Source organism: Solanum stenotomum, unplaced genomic scaffold, assembly GCF_019186545.1.
Source record: "Solanum stenotomum isolate F172 unplaced genomic scaffold, ASM1918654v1 scaffold18559, whole genome shotgun sequence".
Classification (NCBI taxonomy): domain Eukaryota; kingdom Viridiplantae; phylum Streptophyta; class Magnoliopsida; order Solanales; family Solanaceae; genus Solanum; species Solanum stenotomum.
In genome coordinates, this window is record NW_026025100.1 from 24,746 (window position 1) to 42,957 (window position 18,212).

The 18,212-nt window shown below is 32.7% G+C and overlaps 1 protein-coding gene and 1 pseudogene across 1 annotated transcript; both read left to right on the top strand.

Annotated features, from left to right (window-relative positions):
- The first annotated feature begins 5,390 nt into the window (after nt 1-5,390).
- LOC125850677 (putative calcium-transporting ATPase 13, plasma membrane-type) lies at nt 5,391-10,704 on the top strand (annotated as a pseudogene).
- Nucleotides 10,705-15,125: 4,421 nt separating this feature from the next.
- LOC125850679 (calcium-transporting ATPase 12, plasma membrane-type-like) lies at nt 15,126-18,212 on the top strand. Its single transcript, XM_049530534.1, has one exon. It carries the CDS (start codon nt 15,126-15,128, stop codon nt 18,210-18,212), a length of 3,087 nt encoding a protein of 1,028 aa, XP_049386491.1.

Consider the following 18,212-nt stretch of genomic DNA (forward strand, 5'->3'; position numbering starts at 1 on the left):
TGATTGAGATCATTCTATCCTGGGAGGACATATTCCAAATCAAACCTCGGATACTAGAGGGGAATAATTTCCTTAAGGGGACACTGTGCATTCAGTGGGCTTGATCTTCTTTCTGTTTTTCCAAATTCTGGTATGTGTTACAAATTTTAGATTTGTTAATTAATTTATGTTCTTCTGTTCTTCACTAGTTCATTAAACTTTGGTAACTTCGTGTTTCTGCAAAGTTTGTTGGAATCAGTAAGATTCTTTAAACACAGATTGACAACTATGCTTCTTTAAAAAAAAAAAAAAAATATTTCGTATATTTTATCTAATTTGTTTCTGATTCTAGTTTCTCTACTAGTTTTAATTTTCTAGTTGTGAAAATGTTCTTAAACTTTATTGTGTCTTACCAAGTTCTTCAAAGTTTTGTTCTAAGTATCTTGGGAATACAAGACGAACAACACCATAGCCATCGACAACCTTCGTGCCAGATATCAAGAATGGATTTTGGCTGATATTAATCTCTACATGATCACTTTCTCCTGTCATGCTAGATTCATCCACTTGTAAAGAATGGCTTTGTACCAAAATCCCATCAGCAGGGACTTGATCTCCAAATGACATCTCCAACCACAATTTCAAATATTGATATCTGTTGACGCCTCCCCTTTCTAACAGCTTCTACTAGAACATTTTTGCTCACTTTAGAAAGCTTATCAAACTGTCTGTTTTGTCTAAACTTACTATTAGACGAAACAGTGATGAAAAGTAACACAGCGACATAAATACCCCCTCCATCACACCATCCTTCTTTCACTCCATCCTCCTTAACTCCAAGTACAAGAGACAGAGCACCCCCGAGCTATATGGATTGATCTCAATCCAAAGACAGGTGTAAATAATTTTTTTTTATATATAATTAGTATAATTTAACATGATCCACGAAATTGCTTTCTCCTTATGAATTGTTTACTTAATTACCTTTAAATTGAAATTGTTTAATACACAAGTTAAATCGAAAACTTTCAAGCTTTCACTTGCCCCAGTTAATACTTTTGACTCTTCGATATATATATGGTAAAATTAGTCCATAAAAATAAACGTCTAATCCATTCAAGTTTGAGATTTATTTGCTTAAGCCATCAAAAATTAGACTGATATGTAACATAAAATTGATCAATGAGAAATCTTATTAAAATATTTTAAATTTGATTATGTGTAACATAATCATAATAAAGGAAAATAATAATATTTTTACACTCTGTTTAGATCATTGTTACCCATTATTTCATAATATATTGTATTGTATAGTATATACAATGTTTGGCTAGACAGTTGTTTGTTGCTGTTTAATAACATGATTTTTATTGATTGGCTAGATTGTGTTGTTTGTTATTGTTTAATAAACGTTTTTATTGTTTGGTTTGATTGTATCGTACTATATTGTAATTTATAAATTTACTAAAATGTCCTTAATTATTCTAAATACTAAATTTATCAATAATTACTAATAAAATAACAATACAATCATGCATATTTTTTATGTCATATGAAAATAACATAAAATAATACTATCAATTATAATTATATTATCAAACAATATTATCACGTTTGTATCTAGATTGATTTAATTAAGAGATGATAAAATCAAAATTTTATATATTCATTCTAAAAATTATCATGTACCGCGCATTAATCAAGAAAATTTGAAAAAGACGAGAGAGGGTTGCTCGGATGGTAAGCACCCCTCACTTCCAATCCGAAGGTTGTGAGTTCGAGTCACCAAGGGAGCAAAAGGGGTGGGAGCTCCTAGGGAGGGTAAAAAAAAATAATTGAAAAATGATGAAAAGGTAAGAAAATATTGCTTTGTATGAACTAACTAATTAATATATTTATTCGTTACCAATTGTGAACTCTAAATGGTTAACTATAAATTTTAATTTATACTTTTGTATTTGTATAATATAGAAATCTACAAATGAAAAAAACATATAAATCAATATGTTGAAAGAGACAAAAGTATGAAAAAAGGGAAGAACGTATGCTTAAAAAAAAGAAGAAAGAGGAAGGACAAACAACCAAACCTAGAAAGAACAAAACAATGCACTAATTGTTGGGTAGGAGGTTTGACTAAGATTAAATAATATAGGGTAATGGTAGAATAGTATTATGAAATACTTAATAAATAAGGATATAATTGAAAAATGAAATTAAGTAACAATAGGAACACACCAAATCATTGTTTAATTCCATAAAATGGAGGTTTTCATTGTTACGTAACAATGAAATTTAACAATTCAATACATTTTAAGTAACATTCAAAACAAACATTGTATGTATGATAACAATACAATACAATACAATAGGTTATAATGATCCAAACACAGTGTTATTAGGTATGTACGTGTGATAACAATACAATACAATACAACGGATTATAATGATCCAAACAGAATGTAATTAGGTACTAAGAAAATATAAAATAATAATAAAGCAATAAAACTTTGCAAGAATTACGCCAATTAAGTTACGACACACATTTTAGCCCATTGCAAATGCCAATCTAATACTTCAAAAATCTTTGAACATATTGTATATATGTTGACAATCATGAACAAAGTACATTATGATAAATAATGGAATGTAACATAAAGCAATTAATCAAACAGATACTAACTAGCTTATGAAAAAAACATAGATTACACCTAAATCTACTCATTTAAACAAGGCTTTCAAGTAATTCAACCTTACTTGAAGAATCCCACATTCTGTTGCTATATAATTTGAGTCTATGGAAAAAATTCTTGAATTTTGATTGGTTGGGGAGACGGTGTCGATAAGAACTCAAAAGATTATGTATTTGATTTTGTATTTCTTTTTTCATCTATATTGTTATGATTAAAACCTTAAGAATGGTGTATTTATTGTACTTTCTCCATTTTAATGTGTTCTCTCTATTGCACTTCTTTTAATTTATTTTACTATGAATTTTTAATTACCATAAGTTTGTGTTTTAAACATTAAAATACAGTTCCCAGCCATTTGATATTTACTGTCACACTGTTACGTTTTATTACTATTACACGCATGTTTTTTAAAAAATATTAATCGAATTTTTTTTACATGAGACACACGTATAACACACGTGGTAAAATTTTTTAGGCCTTTTAAAACTATATTATTTTATTGAAATAGTGATTTTTTCTTATTGACCCAAGTCTAAATTTTAAAAAATATATTATTTTATAGAGATTATTAATTAATCAAATATTAATCTAGTAAAATTTTAGGGTATATCAAAACTACGTAACCTGCATTTCATAATTAATACTACCCCACACGATCATATTGTCGTCTGTCGACATGACCAATTTGTAATAATTAAGAAATCATTACATGCTAATCTGCTATAATATCTGCTAAGATTTTTTTGACCGTATAAAAGATATTTTACACTGCTAACGTATATATTAGTTAAACTCTAATTATATAGTTGTGTAAAGTTCCCCAATTAAACTCAAATTACATACCATGGTTACGGGTCGATTTAGGTTGGTTATTGATTAAAATCAAAATTAAACCAATTTAATTGGTTTTAAAATTATCAAAATCAAATCAAACTAAGTATAATCACGTTTGGTTATTATCAGTATCGTTTCGATATGATTTGGTTATTTGGTTATTAACCATACATAAAAATAAANCTTAATTATATGTAAAGTTCTCATTAAACTCAAAATTAGATACATTCCAAATGTAGCATAGCTATGCAAGTGGACACTTGTGAATCATCATATCATATATTATTATAAGTGGGAAGAGCTTAACCTCAAAAGTTGAATTACGAAAATACCCCTATATTAAATTTAAAAAGTAATAAAAATTAATTAATTAATTAAATAATAATCATATATCATATTATTATATTATTATACTAATGCTAATCATCATATACCTACTTGTTTGTTTTCTCCGTTTGTTGGCTTCTCATTTCCTTCCTAAACTTAATTATTCTCTCTCTACTTATAAATATTCACCTATTGTTATAATAATTATAATAAAGAAGGGGAATGAAGAGTTGTAAGGTAATTAATTATGAGAGAAATGTTCACTTTATTGCTAGATAATTATGATAATAAAATATAAAGATAATGAAGAGTTGCAAGGGTAATAAATTTTGAGAGCTATAATATAAAATAAAGAGAATGAAGAGTTGCGAGGGTAATAAATTTGGAAAGGTATATATAATATTTGTGTAGCAAAGAGGTGGCCAGCCAATGGTCATTGTTTTTGCAAAAATGCATGATCATTAAATAAAATTTTCATTTCTCTCTAAATACATTAGTTGATTACTTATTACTTTCGTTGTATTTTTTTGCTTTTTACAGAAGAAAAATGTGTATAAGTTCTAAAAGTTCATACGGAGCATGCAATGATGGAATGGATATTGGAAATTTTCACGGAGGTTCAAATCCATCTATTCACAAAGTTAGTTTTTAACATTATCTAATATATTTTCATATTTTGAGAAAATTCTCTTTTAATATTTAGTTTTTAGGTAATTGTCGGAGGAATTCAAATCGGTGCTTTCACTGATTTAATACTTTGGGTAAGTGAATTGAACTCTGTTCTTCCTTTCTTTGTCATTTCACATAATATATATATATATATATATATATATATATATATATATATATATAGTCGTTGCTTTTCTTTCTTTCATTTAATTTTTCACCTTCTTTTGTTAGAGCTTAATTTTTCATGTTTCAGATCTGACCTAGCTATCATCTTTAGAAGAAATAATTATGACCATATCTAACTATTATGTTGTTTACCTCATTTTGCTCCAATATTACTTTTTTGGTTCCTTTACACTATCTTTTAGGTACAGAAGAAAAAGAATATCATTGTCTTTTTAGAACTGTCAGGGATAGTAGCATTAGTGTTGCATTTGGATCAAAGACGTCATCATATGTGATTATATTGATAGATAGAGAAGGAATATTTGGAAGACAATAGATTTTATCACTATGTATGGATTAGAATGAAATAAAGAGATATACTCTTTTATACACTAATGATTTTTATATTTTATTTTTTATTCTAATTGATGTAGATGAAGGAGACATATCTCTCGAAGGTGTTTTGGAAATGTTCCAAAAATATGATGTAAATGATAAAGTTAATATTGTTAATTTCAATATTTTTTATATAATAATTCAATAATATGGGATAAACGTGCAACGCACGTTCCTAAGACTAGTATATATATATAAGTAACTTCTAGGGAATTACTACTACTTCACTCTAAAACACATTCAATTCAATTGTTTGATATTTTTGTCCTTCTATTGTTATTATAATATTTTCCATCAAACACGTTTCAAGAAAACTTGCATTACCCCTGCATGAACAACATTGCAGCTGATTTTCCAGCAGAAATTGAATCCTCCAACAAAAAAAGATGGCACTTAGCTTTCGCAACCATCTATTGTTCCAGAGCTTTTAAAACTGCTTATAGTCATGGATCACCTGCCCACAATCCAACAAAAAGTACTTTCTGTATCGACTGATACAATCGCAATTGATGTATCTCAACAACACCCTTTTTTCTCAGACATTAATTACTCAAGTCTAGCTAAGCTTGTCAAAGATAAAAACGTTGACGAACTTGCTAACCTTGGAGGTGTACAAGGTGTTGCTGCTTCTCTCAAAACTGATACAACTAATGGTGTAAGTGGAGATCCAGAAGACGTTGCACGTAGACATGAGGCTTTTGGAAGCAACATGTATCGTAAGGCACCTGCTAAGAGTTTCTTCATTTTTGTTTGGGAATCATTCAAATATCCCACCATCATTGTACTTTTGATCTGGGGTGCTCTGTCTATTGTATTTGGAATTAAGGAGGATGGACTAAAAGAAGGATGGTGTGATGGAGGGGGTATTTATGTCGCTGTGTTACTTTTCATCACTGTTTCGTCTATTAGTCGGTTTAGACAAAACAGACAGTTTGATAAGCTTTCTAAAGTGAGCAAAATTATTCAAGTAGAAGCTGTTAGAAAGGGGATGTGCCAACAGATATCGATATTTGAAATTGTGGTTGGAGATGTCATTTGCTTGAAGATTGGTGATTAAGTCCCTGCTGATGGGATTCTGGTAGAAGGTCATTCTTTACAAGTGGATGAATATGACAGGTGAAAGTGATCATGTCGAGATTAACCTTGGACAAAATCCATTCTTGATTTCTGGCACTAAGGTTGTCGATGGCTATGGAATGATGCTTGTGACATCGGTTGACATGAACACGACCTGGGGTGAAATGATGAGCGAAATAAGCAGTGACCCTAACGAGCACATCACTTCATCAATTGATAAAGTTGGATGGTTAGTTGCCTTGCTGGTTCTTGTTGTCCAATTGGTAAAATACTTTATTGGGACCACAAAAGATGAGAATGGGAACAAAGAATTCAACGGGAGCAAGACATCATCCGTTGATGTGATCAATGCTGTGGTGGGAAGTGTTGCTAATGCTGTTATCATTGTTGTAGTGACAATTCCAGAAGGTCTGCCTATAGCTGTTACACTTACTCTGGCATACTTGATGAAGAGAATGATGGATGATAAGGCAATAGTGAGGAAGCTCTCTGCTTGTGAGACTATGGGCTCTGCAACCACCATCTGTACAGACAAAACAGGCACTCTTACATTAAATAAGATGATCGTGACAGTTTTTCTTAGGCAAAGGCCACATAAAGGAGGAAAGCCATACATCAATTTCAGCAGAAGTTCTTGAATTATTCCATCAAGGGGTTGGATTAAACACTACAGGTAGTGTTTTCAAGTCCTCCAATCCCTGTTCTAGCTTCGAGTTCTCAGGAAGCCCTACTGAAAAAGCTATTCTTTCGTGGGCTGTTACGGAACTGAACATGGATATGGATCAAATCAAAAGAAGAGCGGTGTCCTGATCAAGAATATTACTGATGGCACAATTCATGCACATTGGAAAGGTGCTGCTGAAATGATTTCAAGAATGTGCTCCCACTACTATGACCTAGAAGGGAACATAAAACCTCTCGAGCATTCAGATAAGGAAGAATGTGATAGGATAATTGAAGGAATGGCTGCCAGCAGCCTCCGATGTATTGCATTCGCGCACAAGGAAGTGCCAAAAGCTGAGCAGGAGGATCATGAACATATGCATGGAAATGTTCCAGACAACTCTTTCATTCTTTTGGGCTTTGTTGGCCTAAAAGTTCCATGTCGACCTGGCATGAAGAAAGCTGTCGAAGATTGCCAAAATGCTGGTGTGAATATCAAGATGATCACTGGTGACAACGTTTTCACTGCAAAAGCCATAGCAACAGAATGTGGGATTCTTCATCCTAATCAGGAAGTAGATGAAGGAGCAGTCATAGAAGGTGAAGAATTTCGCAACCTAACAGATGAAGAACGGATGGAGAGAATTGAGAAGATGCGCGTGATGGCAAGATCATCCCCTTTTGATAAACTTCTAATGGCGCAGTGCTTGAGAAAGAAAGGTCATGTGGTCGCGGTCACAGGTGATGGAACGAACGATGCACCAGCTTTAAAGGAAGCAGATATAGGACTTTCTATGGGGATTCAAGGCACTTAAGTGGCTAAAGAGAGTTCTGATATTGTCATCTTAGATGCTAATTTTGCTTCAGTTGCCACAGTTCTGAAATGGGGAAGATGTTTCTATATCAACATCCAGAAATCCATCCAATTTCAGCTCACAGAAAATGTGGCTGTGCTCATGAGGTACCACTCACAGCAGTACAGTTGCTGTGGGTAAATTTGATCATGGACACATTAGGGGCATTAGCACTCGCGACAGAGAAGCCAACCGAGGAACTCATGAAGAAGAAACCAGTTGGTAGGACAGCACCACTTATCACAAATGTTATGTGGAGGAATTTAATGGCTCAGGCTTTATATCAGATTGCTGTTTTATTGACCTTACAATTCAAAGGAGAATTAATCTTTGGTTTTAACAAGAGGGTAAACGAAACATTGTTTTTCAACACGTTTGTCCTCTGTCAAGTTTTCAATGAGTTCAACGCGCGAAGCATGGAGAAGAAGAATGTCTTTGAGGGAATACAAAAGAACAAGTTGTTCATGGGAATCATCGGAATAACATTGGTTCTCCAAGTGGTGATGGTGGAGTTCCTAAAGAAGTTTGCAAATACAGAGAGGCTGAATTGGGGGCAATGGTGTCACGACCCAAAAATGGCGTGATGGCACTCGTCTTAACCCTTCAAGACAAGTCAGCCTAAAACTCAACCATTACAATAAAATGAGGAAACTTTTATAATAAACTCAAAAATACCCCCCCAAAATCTGGTTGTCACGTGTACAAGCCTCTAAAGTATTACAACTGATTCAAAAGAAAAACACTACTCTCAAATGACATTGTTTCTAGAATAGAACAAAATTATAATTAAGGAGAAAGAAGGTTCGCTGAAATGACAAGCAGCTACCTCCCAAATCTCCACAAGAAGCCTCAGACAAGGAGAAGAGAAAATATCATAAAGGTCCAGGCTAGTAACCTACAAAAAAATGTAGTAGCAAGGGGTGAGTACCAAACCACGCGGTACTCAGCAAGTAAACCTCTAAACACAAGCTAAGGGATAGAATACGAGTACTCCTTACACCCCAACAGAACCTCCACAACTACAACATGCATAAAATCAGCACAACCTAACAGTTCACAATTCACATAGCACATATCTCAACAACAACACTCTAACAATTACATATCCTCAACAACAAGCTCAATATTCATCAATTACAATCTCCACAACTACAACCTGCTTAAAACCAGCTCAACCTAACAGTTCACAATTCAAATAACACATATCTCAACAACAACACTTAGACAATTACATATTCTCAACAACAAGCTCAATATTCACCAATCAAAGTTCCACAGAAAGACACTCACAAGATCAGCAAAACACGATATCAAGTTCAATAATGATAAATATGTGCAATGCAATAGAATGCAATGTCAAGTATAGTGATGAATGTCTGACCTAGTGATACACACCCGCTGTCTCTCAGTCCGGGAACCATGGGGGACATATCTGTCCATGCATCCATCGCGGCGCGCGATACGACCCTTGATAATAGTAACCATCGCGGCACGCGATACGTCCCTTGAAATATAGTATCCGTCGCGGTGCGTGACACGTCCCTCGAAATATAGTATCCATCGCGGCGCGCAATACGTCTCTCGAAATGGTACATCCTCTTTAATTTCTTATTCTTTCTCAATGCACATAACACTTGTCACAACCATGTCTCAGAACAATGCAAATGACATGTTCACACAAATAATGAGGAGATGACCATTTTCATAACATTGCACAATTCACAACAACACAATCATGATACAACTTCAACAATGATTCAACAAGTCTTTCAAACAATTCTCAACACATCACACAAACAATTGATCACATTACTCCCAAACATATACCACAAGGAAATACACGAATTACATACGCTTAACAAGGGTTTAGAAATCCACTTGCCTCAAATAGTCGAACAATCACTCCGAGACTTGAGTCTTCCCTTTCGTTGTACTTCCAACTCAAAGCAATCTATTCACATTAATAATCACTATAAGATTTCGAAACTAACAACACCTATTACTATGATCCCAAAATTCACTTCAAAGTTGAATCTATGCCCACAAGGACATAGCTGAAATTTTATTAAAACTATATTACTCATATCGTAGCCCCAAATTTATAACACGTAAACAAATTATAGGAGCAAAATTGTTGGACCATTGCCTTGAAAACATACGGACAATAAGCATGGAGATTTCCAGATCCTAGCTTTAACCCATTAAATAAGCAGTATACTATAATTTATTAGAAAAAGATCACAAGTAAAATGAACGAATCTGCCATGTATTTCTTAAAATTATAAAATATCTACTCCCTTAGTATACAGAAATTTTTATAATACAATTAAATATTAAAATAACCACCACAAAATCCTATAGTATCTAGCTCTTAAACAAATCCAAAACTGTCATCTAACATACCTTCTAATTATTTATTTATTTTTTTTTTTACATAATTGCTTTTGATGTTAGCCTCAATTTATATATATACATAATCACTCCCCATCATTACAATTTCATGACCTTCCTCCCTTTTTAAAAAAAAATAGTTTTCATGTCTACAATGACAACTTTCTCACTTTTTAATTCTCTGTCAATTTCAATTATAATATAATAATGATAACAAGGATACTACCCACCACATCTAATGATTCATTAATTCAAACTTCTACATATAATTAAAGTTACTGAAACGAAATTGAGAAATATTCACCTGAAGCCGCCGTCAACTTTCTCTGCTAATAGTGTCGCGGTCGTTTTTGAGTTTACGACTCAACCTAGGAACCTTAATTTTTATTAATTATGTTTTACATATGGGTCAAATAGTATAAGGTCTTAAATAAATTATCACTTTAGCCCACTAACTATCAATTAAGTCAATTATCTATAATTATCCATCAACTAATTAACTAAAGTTAAACAAATAGTTCAGAATTTCCCAAAAATAATTTTCTGGGTCATTACAATGGGGTATCTGCATTGGATTTGCAGCTGCATCTTGGCCAATTGGTTGGCTTGTCAAATGCATAAATGTACCAGAGAGACCAATCTTCAGTTGTTTCATGTAAAAATAGAGTAAATTTAGATGTTCATTTTTATCATTTGGTCCATTAGTTTGTTGTTAAATGTATTTTGGCTAAAATTATCCCTATGAATCAACTCTAATATACATCCTTATACTATCTAAAAATAACAAAAATCATCTTTCAGTGTATTTTTGTTAAGAAATTGATTGAATCAATATATTTTTCTTAATTTGGTCATGTCTTAGCCACGACGAGAATATCAAAGTTACCTAAAAAGAATAAGAATATGGATAGGAAATGAATCTTTCATTCTTAAAATTTAAATTTTGTGTTGTTAGTTTATATGATTTTTGCATCATCAAGTAAATTGACTTGCAATAATACATAAGTCTTAAAATATTTATATAGTAGGTTCTAATGGTTACAAATATTATGTAAAAAAATCATTTTAAAAATATTACGTCCAATTATTTAGATATTTTCTTTAATAAAATATTTAGTACGTATGTATGTTATATACAATGCAATTTTATACAATGTACAGAAATGCTGGGAATTTAGTGAAATTATGTAGGCATTTAGTTATGAAAATAAAATAAAAAATTACTTTATTTGAAATTTTTGAAGTTGAAGTTGTATTCGACCATACATTTTTACAAAGAATATTTCGAAATTTGTATATATTTTGTCTAAATATGTTTTAAACTCTCAATTTCTAAAAATTAGAAAAATCACTCAACTTGACTAGTTTAACCATGTGTACATATATTCATTTGATTTGACATATTTTTTTTTTGTTGGTGCCGTGAGTTTCTTAAAAAAATAGATAGAAAGATGAATCTTGTAACTTTTTGATAGAGCAAGAATGTTTTTTGTTCACTTGTATAATACAAGGATGTACTTTAGAGTTAAGTCATATTTCAGGATGATTTTAGGAAAACTAAGTAACTTATTCTTGTTAATTGGTTAAATTAATTAAAATAAATTAATTCATATTTATTTATTAAAAAAATTTAACTTTAAAATAACACTAAATAAAAATAAAATGCTAAATTTATCTAATTTCTAAGGGGCATAAAATCTAAAATAATAACGACTATACTCATATTCGTCATACGTTATAACTTATAAGCCAAGCTGGAATCCAATATACACTCTTATAAAATAATCTTAAAGAATGACCAGTCTCAAGTCAACAACAAAAAGACCAGCATCTTTCATAACATTCTAAAGTGGAAGTACAAGGAAAAAGAAAAAAGGCTATGTGTTTAGCGGCGGAGTTAAGTGAGGGTTTGTGCGTTCAGATGAATTCAATAACTTTTTTATAGATTTTATATTTATGATAGAAAATTAAATAAATATATATGTTTATTAACTTGTGAACCCTTAATAAAACTGATTGATTGTTCAGTGGTAAGAAAGTGACAGTGAAAATACTTTTCATGCTAGAGTTGTGGGTTTGAAACCCCCTATTTTATTTTTTTAAAGAAAATTTAGAAATCCCAAACTCTTAATCTTGACTCCGCCGCTGTGTTTATGTAATTTGTTAAATGCTTGTTTGGATTCTTAACTAGAGATACGTTTTAGGTTTAATATAGTTATCGTTATCAATTAGTTCTTTGTTTATGTTATTTTCAATTTTTACTTATTTACTCTTATATTTTAAGATTATTATACCTCTCTTTGATGTATCTCCTTCGTTCAATAATAGTTTTCTATTATATTAAAAATAATTGTCCAACAATACTTGTTCAATTTAAAAAATCAAGAGATAATTTTGTCTTTTGTGTCTATTTTATCTTTCCTATTAAATATTATTTATTATCTAACATATTTTTCAAAGCATTAAATTTAATAAAAATATTACCTCTTTTATTTATACTCCTCTGTCCCTAAATACTTTTGAATTGGCACACCTGTTAAGAAAATAATGATTGACATAGTGAGTTTACCGTTCTACCCCTATTAATTATGAAGTGGATGAATTAAACACTTACGATTTTCAAGAAGTTTTATATTTTCAAAGTAACTAACTGAGGGTATAATGGGTAAATATTTTTTGTCATTTATTGATTTTTCAAAATGAAAAACTAATTAAAAGTAACTGAAAAAAGAAAAAGTGAATAAATAATTAAGAACAACAAAGTATTTCTTAAAGAGTGCATCAAATTAATAATGGACAATTAATATTTTACAGAGGGTAAGTAAATTCCATATATCCTATTCTTAGAAATTTCTTTAAAGTTTGCGAAACGATGGTGCTCACTTTTTATCCCTTTTCCATTTGCTTTTTGGACAAGTATTTTCATCTAGCCTCTTCATTTCATGCACGATAATTATCCAATCTTTCTTTCTTTTTTCTTTTTTTTTGATAAGTGTATTACAACTATTGTCCAAGCTGGAATCTAGCACTTTGGCAGGGTTAGAAAAATGTTGTATGTGTTAATTTTGCATATTTTTAGTATATTGTTTGGTATATTTTTTTTAGTCTATTTATCTATAATTAATATTTGTATTCTACTATTAGTTATATATTTTATTGTATATTGAAGTGTATATTACTAATAGGGAAAATGGCTGAATATTTTTCTTAACTTTGCTATTTAGAGTTGATATACCACTCATTATGAAAGTGACTCATATATACTCCTACTGTTATACAAGTGACTCACATATACCATTTTCCTCTAATGGAAGTGAAAAAAATAATTTTAATATAATCCATATGGGGTATATTTGATCCTCCTCACAAGTACTTTTTTGTTTCAACAATTAATTTAAATTTATTATTTTGATGGTCAAATTTATTTATGTTTAAATAATGATAATCAAAGAAGTCAAAAATAATTATGTATGAAAAAGATCAAAACATACCTTAAACTTTGCTAGAAGGATCATTTGTACCCTACATGGATTTTAAAAAAAATTAAAAGTAAGAAAAATAAATTTAGAACTATTTTTTTCACTTCCGTTAGATGAAGGGTATATGTGAGCTCCTTTTGTAATGGTAGGGGTATATGTGAGTCATTTGTATAACGTTAAGGATATATATATAAGTCACTTTCTTAATGAAGGGTACATCAACTTTAATGACAAAGTTAAGGGGTATATCAGACCATTATCCCTTAATAATAATATCATGATTTCCATGTATTAATATATTTTACAAAGGATTGGTTAATGACATAACGATCCCTCAAATCTCCCTTAATATATTTTCCAAAGCCAAAGAGTGTGGGGGTGTTTTTGTGAACAAACATTTTTTATAGAAATTATGCAAAACTTGTTATTTCTAATACGTCAAACCAAATAGTGTATAAGAAATAATGTCAGTATAACTAATACCAACATTTTACTAATGCAATCATTACTAAATACTAACACACCACATTCTACATTATTTCTGTATACTCTGCCAATCGACCCCTAAGTGGGTTATTTTGATATTAAATTCATTCCATGTTTCGTTGAAGTTGTTGACTCGTTGTCATTACAATAAAAAGATATTTTGTGGCAATAGATTTTATTTTTAACAACAATTGAGTTAATGTCATTACATTCAGAGTGACTAAAGCCTCTAGCAACATTTATATAGAGTGTTGATTATTAATACACATACTATTTATTTTAATTATGAAAATTTCAAATAATCCGCAACCGCTACAACATTTGTCCTTCGAATGAGCACTTCATGATAAACCGCACTAGGCAAACCCCATACGATAAGCTTGAAATAAAATTATTCACACAAAATATAATTCACATAAATATAATATAACAACAATAATCTAAATAATTCACACAAAATCCTTTATTTAGCATATATAAGTACTGTCATTTAAAATCCCCAAAAAATACAAACCAACTCAACAATCATTGTACTCACTTTTTTGCCTTGACTTGCTCCTTTAGCTTTTCACTCAACATTGAAGTCTAATTATTTTTAAATTTTGTCACGTAGAGCTCTATTCAAAGCAAAATCATTTGTTATCAAAAAAATTTCTAAGCTCTCGAACTCAAGACTTTTTTGATTAAGGGAGAACAATCTCATCCACTACACGAGCATCCTTCGGTTCCTTTTGCTTTTTTGTGTGTGGTGTCCAATACTTGATTACATGATTACGTCAATTGTTTTTCATTCGCTGATTAGTCATACTCATATATATATAAGCCAAGCTGGAATCCAATCTTTATATAAGCTTATTAAACAAAGACCAGAACAAAAAGACAATCAATCTTTTATAACTTTCACTATTACTGCAACTTCCAAGAATAATATCATCTCCTCACTCCTAGCAGCCTGTCTGTTACACACGGTTTACTTTTGTCTATAAACTTGCAGCCATCACCTCTTTTATGCAACAACAGAATATAACAGACATTTCAAATTATCAAACTAGAAATTATATTAAACACCATCTTCAGTTACCTATTTGGATATTATTATTGTTTTACCAAAAATTATGTGTGACAACATCTTGCAAGTGCAATTAACGCCTATTTTAACGTCCCCCGCCAGGAAGAGATGGCGTTGGGCGTTTAAAATTCTCTATACTTCCAGGGCATTGCTGTCTACAGCCAGGAAGATTGTTGCTGAAAACAAGACTGAGCTCTTGAGCAACTTTTCGCGCTCTCAATCTTATACAGTAGTTGATATCGAACCAGAATGTTTTTCGAGTATCAACAAGCAAATGTTAGCAAAACTCGTTCGAGTGAGAGATGTTAAACAGTTTGATGGTGTGGAAAGCGTGTTGTTTGCCCTGAAAACTGATGCTGACAAGGGTATCTTAGGTGATGTTAAGGATATTGCTTCTCGGCGCAAACATTTTGGGACTAACACATTTAAGAAGCCATCAGTAAATCTATTGCAAATATTATTGAAGAGCCTCAAAGATCCTAACATCATCATTGTACTGCTGTATGCTGTTTTATCGCTCGGTTTTGGCATAAAAAAACATGGGGTGAAAGGATGTTTGGATGGGGGAATTATACTAATTTCCCTGTTTCTTGCCATTAGTCTCTCTGCTTTTTGTAACTATTGGCATAAACAGCAACTTTATGAACTTTGTAGGCCAATTGAAACCGTCTCCATTCTTGTGATTAGGGACGGGAAGGATATGAGTATCACATTTTCTGAAGCAGTTGTTGGAGATGTCATTCGCTTGAAAGCTGGAGATCAAGTCCCTGCTGATGGGATATACATAGGTGGCCAATCCTTACATATTGATGAATCAACTTTAACAAAGAAAAATGACCTTGTGGAAGTTAACAATAGCACCAATGTGTTCTTGTTATCGGGTAGCAAGGTCTTGAGGGGTAATGGTCGAATGCTTGTTACAGCAGTTGGCATAGATACAGCATTGGCAGAAATCATAAGTCCAGCTTGTGTCAATCATGATCATAAGTCACTTTTACAGAAGAAACTACACAAACTGACCTCGCATATAGCAAAGGTTGGTTTGGCAGTCAGTTTCTTGGTTCTTTTAGTTCTGTTGGTCCGTTACTTCACAGGGAATATGCAAAACAATGGGAGGAAGTTGTTCATTGGAGGTAAGACAAGTATACATGATGTATGGAAAGCCTTTCTTGGGATTCTAGCAACTCCAGTTGCAATTGCATCGGGTGCTATTCCTGAAGGTTTAACGTTAGCTTGTGCACTAACCATAGCTTACTCGACCAAGAAGATGATTACTGATCAAGCACTTGTTAGAAGTCTTTCAGCTTGCGAAGCAATGGCCTCCGCTACTGTGATTTGTACGAATAAGGAAGGAGTACTGACTGAAAACACTCTGCAGGTCAGAGAGTTTTGGCTACGTGAAGAGTATTTTGGAAGAGGTACTTTCTCTACATTTGCCCCAGAAATTCTTGATCTGCTTCATGAAGGAATGGCTCTGAACACAACCAAGATCCCACCAGGATCTTCATTTGAACACATTGAGGATCAAATTCAAAATGCAATTTTGGGCTGGGGCATCAAAAGCATGAATATGGATGTACAACAACTGAAAGAAAGATGTACACTTGTCCATGCTGAAAGCTTCAACTCGGAATACCAAGGGCGTGTTTTGATAAGGAGGAATGCTGACAGCAGAGTACATGTGCACCACAAAGGAACTCCAGAGGCAATACTGGCCATGTGTTCACGTTACTACGAGGAGACAGGGGATGTCAAAGATATAAACGATGATACTAGAGAAGCATTGCAGGGAAGAATTACAAAGATGACAATGGATGGTTTGTACTGTGTTGGTTTTGCATATAGAAGTGTAACAGCAGAACATCAGATTGATCATGAAGGGCATTTCCATCCCAAGCTCAAAGAAGATGATTCGATCTTATTAGCATTTGTCGGCCTGAAAGCTCCATGTAGAGAACAAGCAAGGAAAGCTGTGATGGACTGCCAAGATGCTGGAGTGAACATCAAAATCATTACAAAAGATGATATCCACACCGCTCGTGCATCAGCTATTGATTGTGGTATAATTGATCCTCATGACACATCCACTGGAGAAGTCATTGAAGGAACAACATTCCAAGGATATGCTGACGATGAAAGATTGGAGAAAGTTGATAACATTCGTGTGATCGCAAGAGCCTCAACGCTGGACAAGCTTCTAATGGTACGATGCTTGCAAAAGAAAGGTCATAATGTTGCAGTTACCGGAGACAGAGTGGAAGATGCAGAAGCTCTTAGAGAAGCCAATGTGGGGCTTTCATTGGGTAATCATGGAACCGATGCAGCAAGGAACTGCTCGGATATTGTCATCATGGATGATAACTTTGCTTCCATAGCTAGAGTTCTAAGTTGGGGCCGAACCACATACAACAATGTTCAGATATTCACCCAGTACCAACTAACAGCAACTATCGCTTCTTTGGTGATAGACTTTGTGACAGCAATTTCAGCTAGCGAGCCCGTGACCATCAACATTGTCACAGTAATTTCAGCAGGCAATGTTCCCTATGCAATGCTTCAGGTACTTTGGGTAAAGCTGATGGTGGGGACATTAGCAGCTGTAGCTCTCACTATCGACGGGCCTGGAACAAAGCTCATGCAGCAGCCACCAACTGACAAAAATGAGCCATTTATAACCAATATCATGTGGAAAAATATATTGGGACAAGCATTGTACCTGATCTCAGTGTTGCTTACCATCCAATTCACAGGTGAATCAGGATACCAATTAAGCGACAAGGAAAAGGACACAATGATCTTCAACATCTTTGTTCTCTGCCAACTTTTCAACATATTCTACCTGAGAAACTACGAAGGGGGTCTCCTCAGAGAGCTAAAAACAAAGCGGTTATTTTGGGGGATTGTAGGAATGATAGTCGTTATCCAGTTTGCAATGATTGAAATGCTGAAAGAGTTTGCATGTACTGAGAGATTGAATTGGATGAAGTGGAAAGTGTGTATTGGGATAGCTGCTTTATCATGGCCAGTTAGTTTACTCATAAAATGTATACCTGTTCCAAAGATGCCTTTGTTTAGTCGTAGGAACAGCCAGAACTTTAGTTACTCAAGATTTAGATCAAGTGTTAGGTTATAG

Coding starts and splice junctions, on each gene's coding strand:
- LOC125850679 (XM_049530534.1), top strand. CDS start 15,126: ATGTGTGACAACATCTTGCAAGTGCAATTAACGCCTATTTTAACGTCC.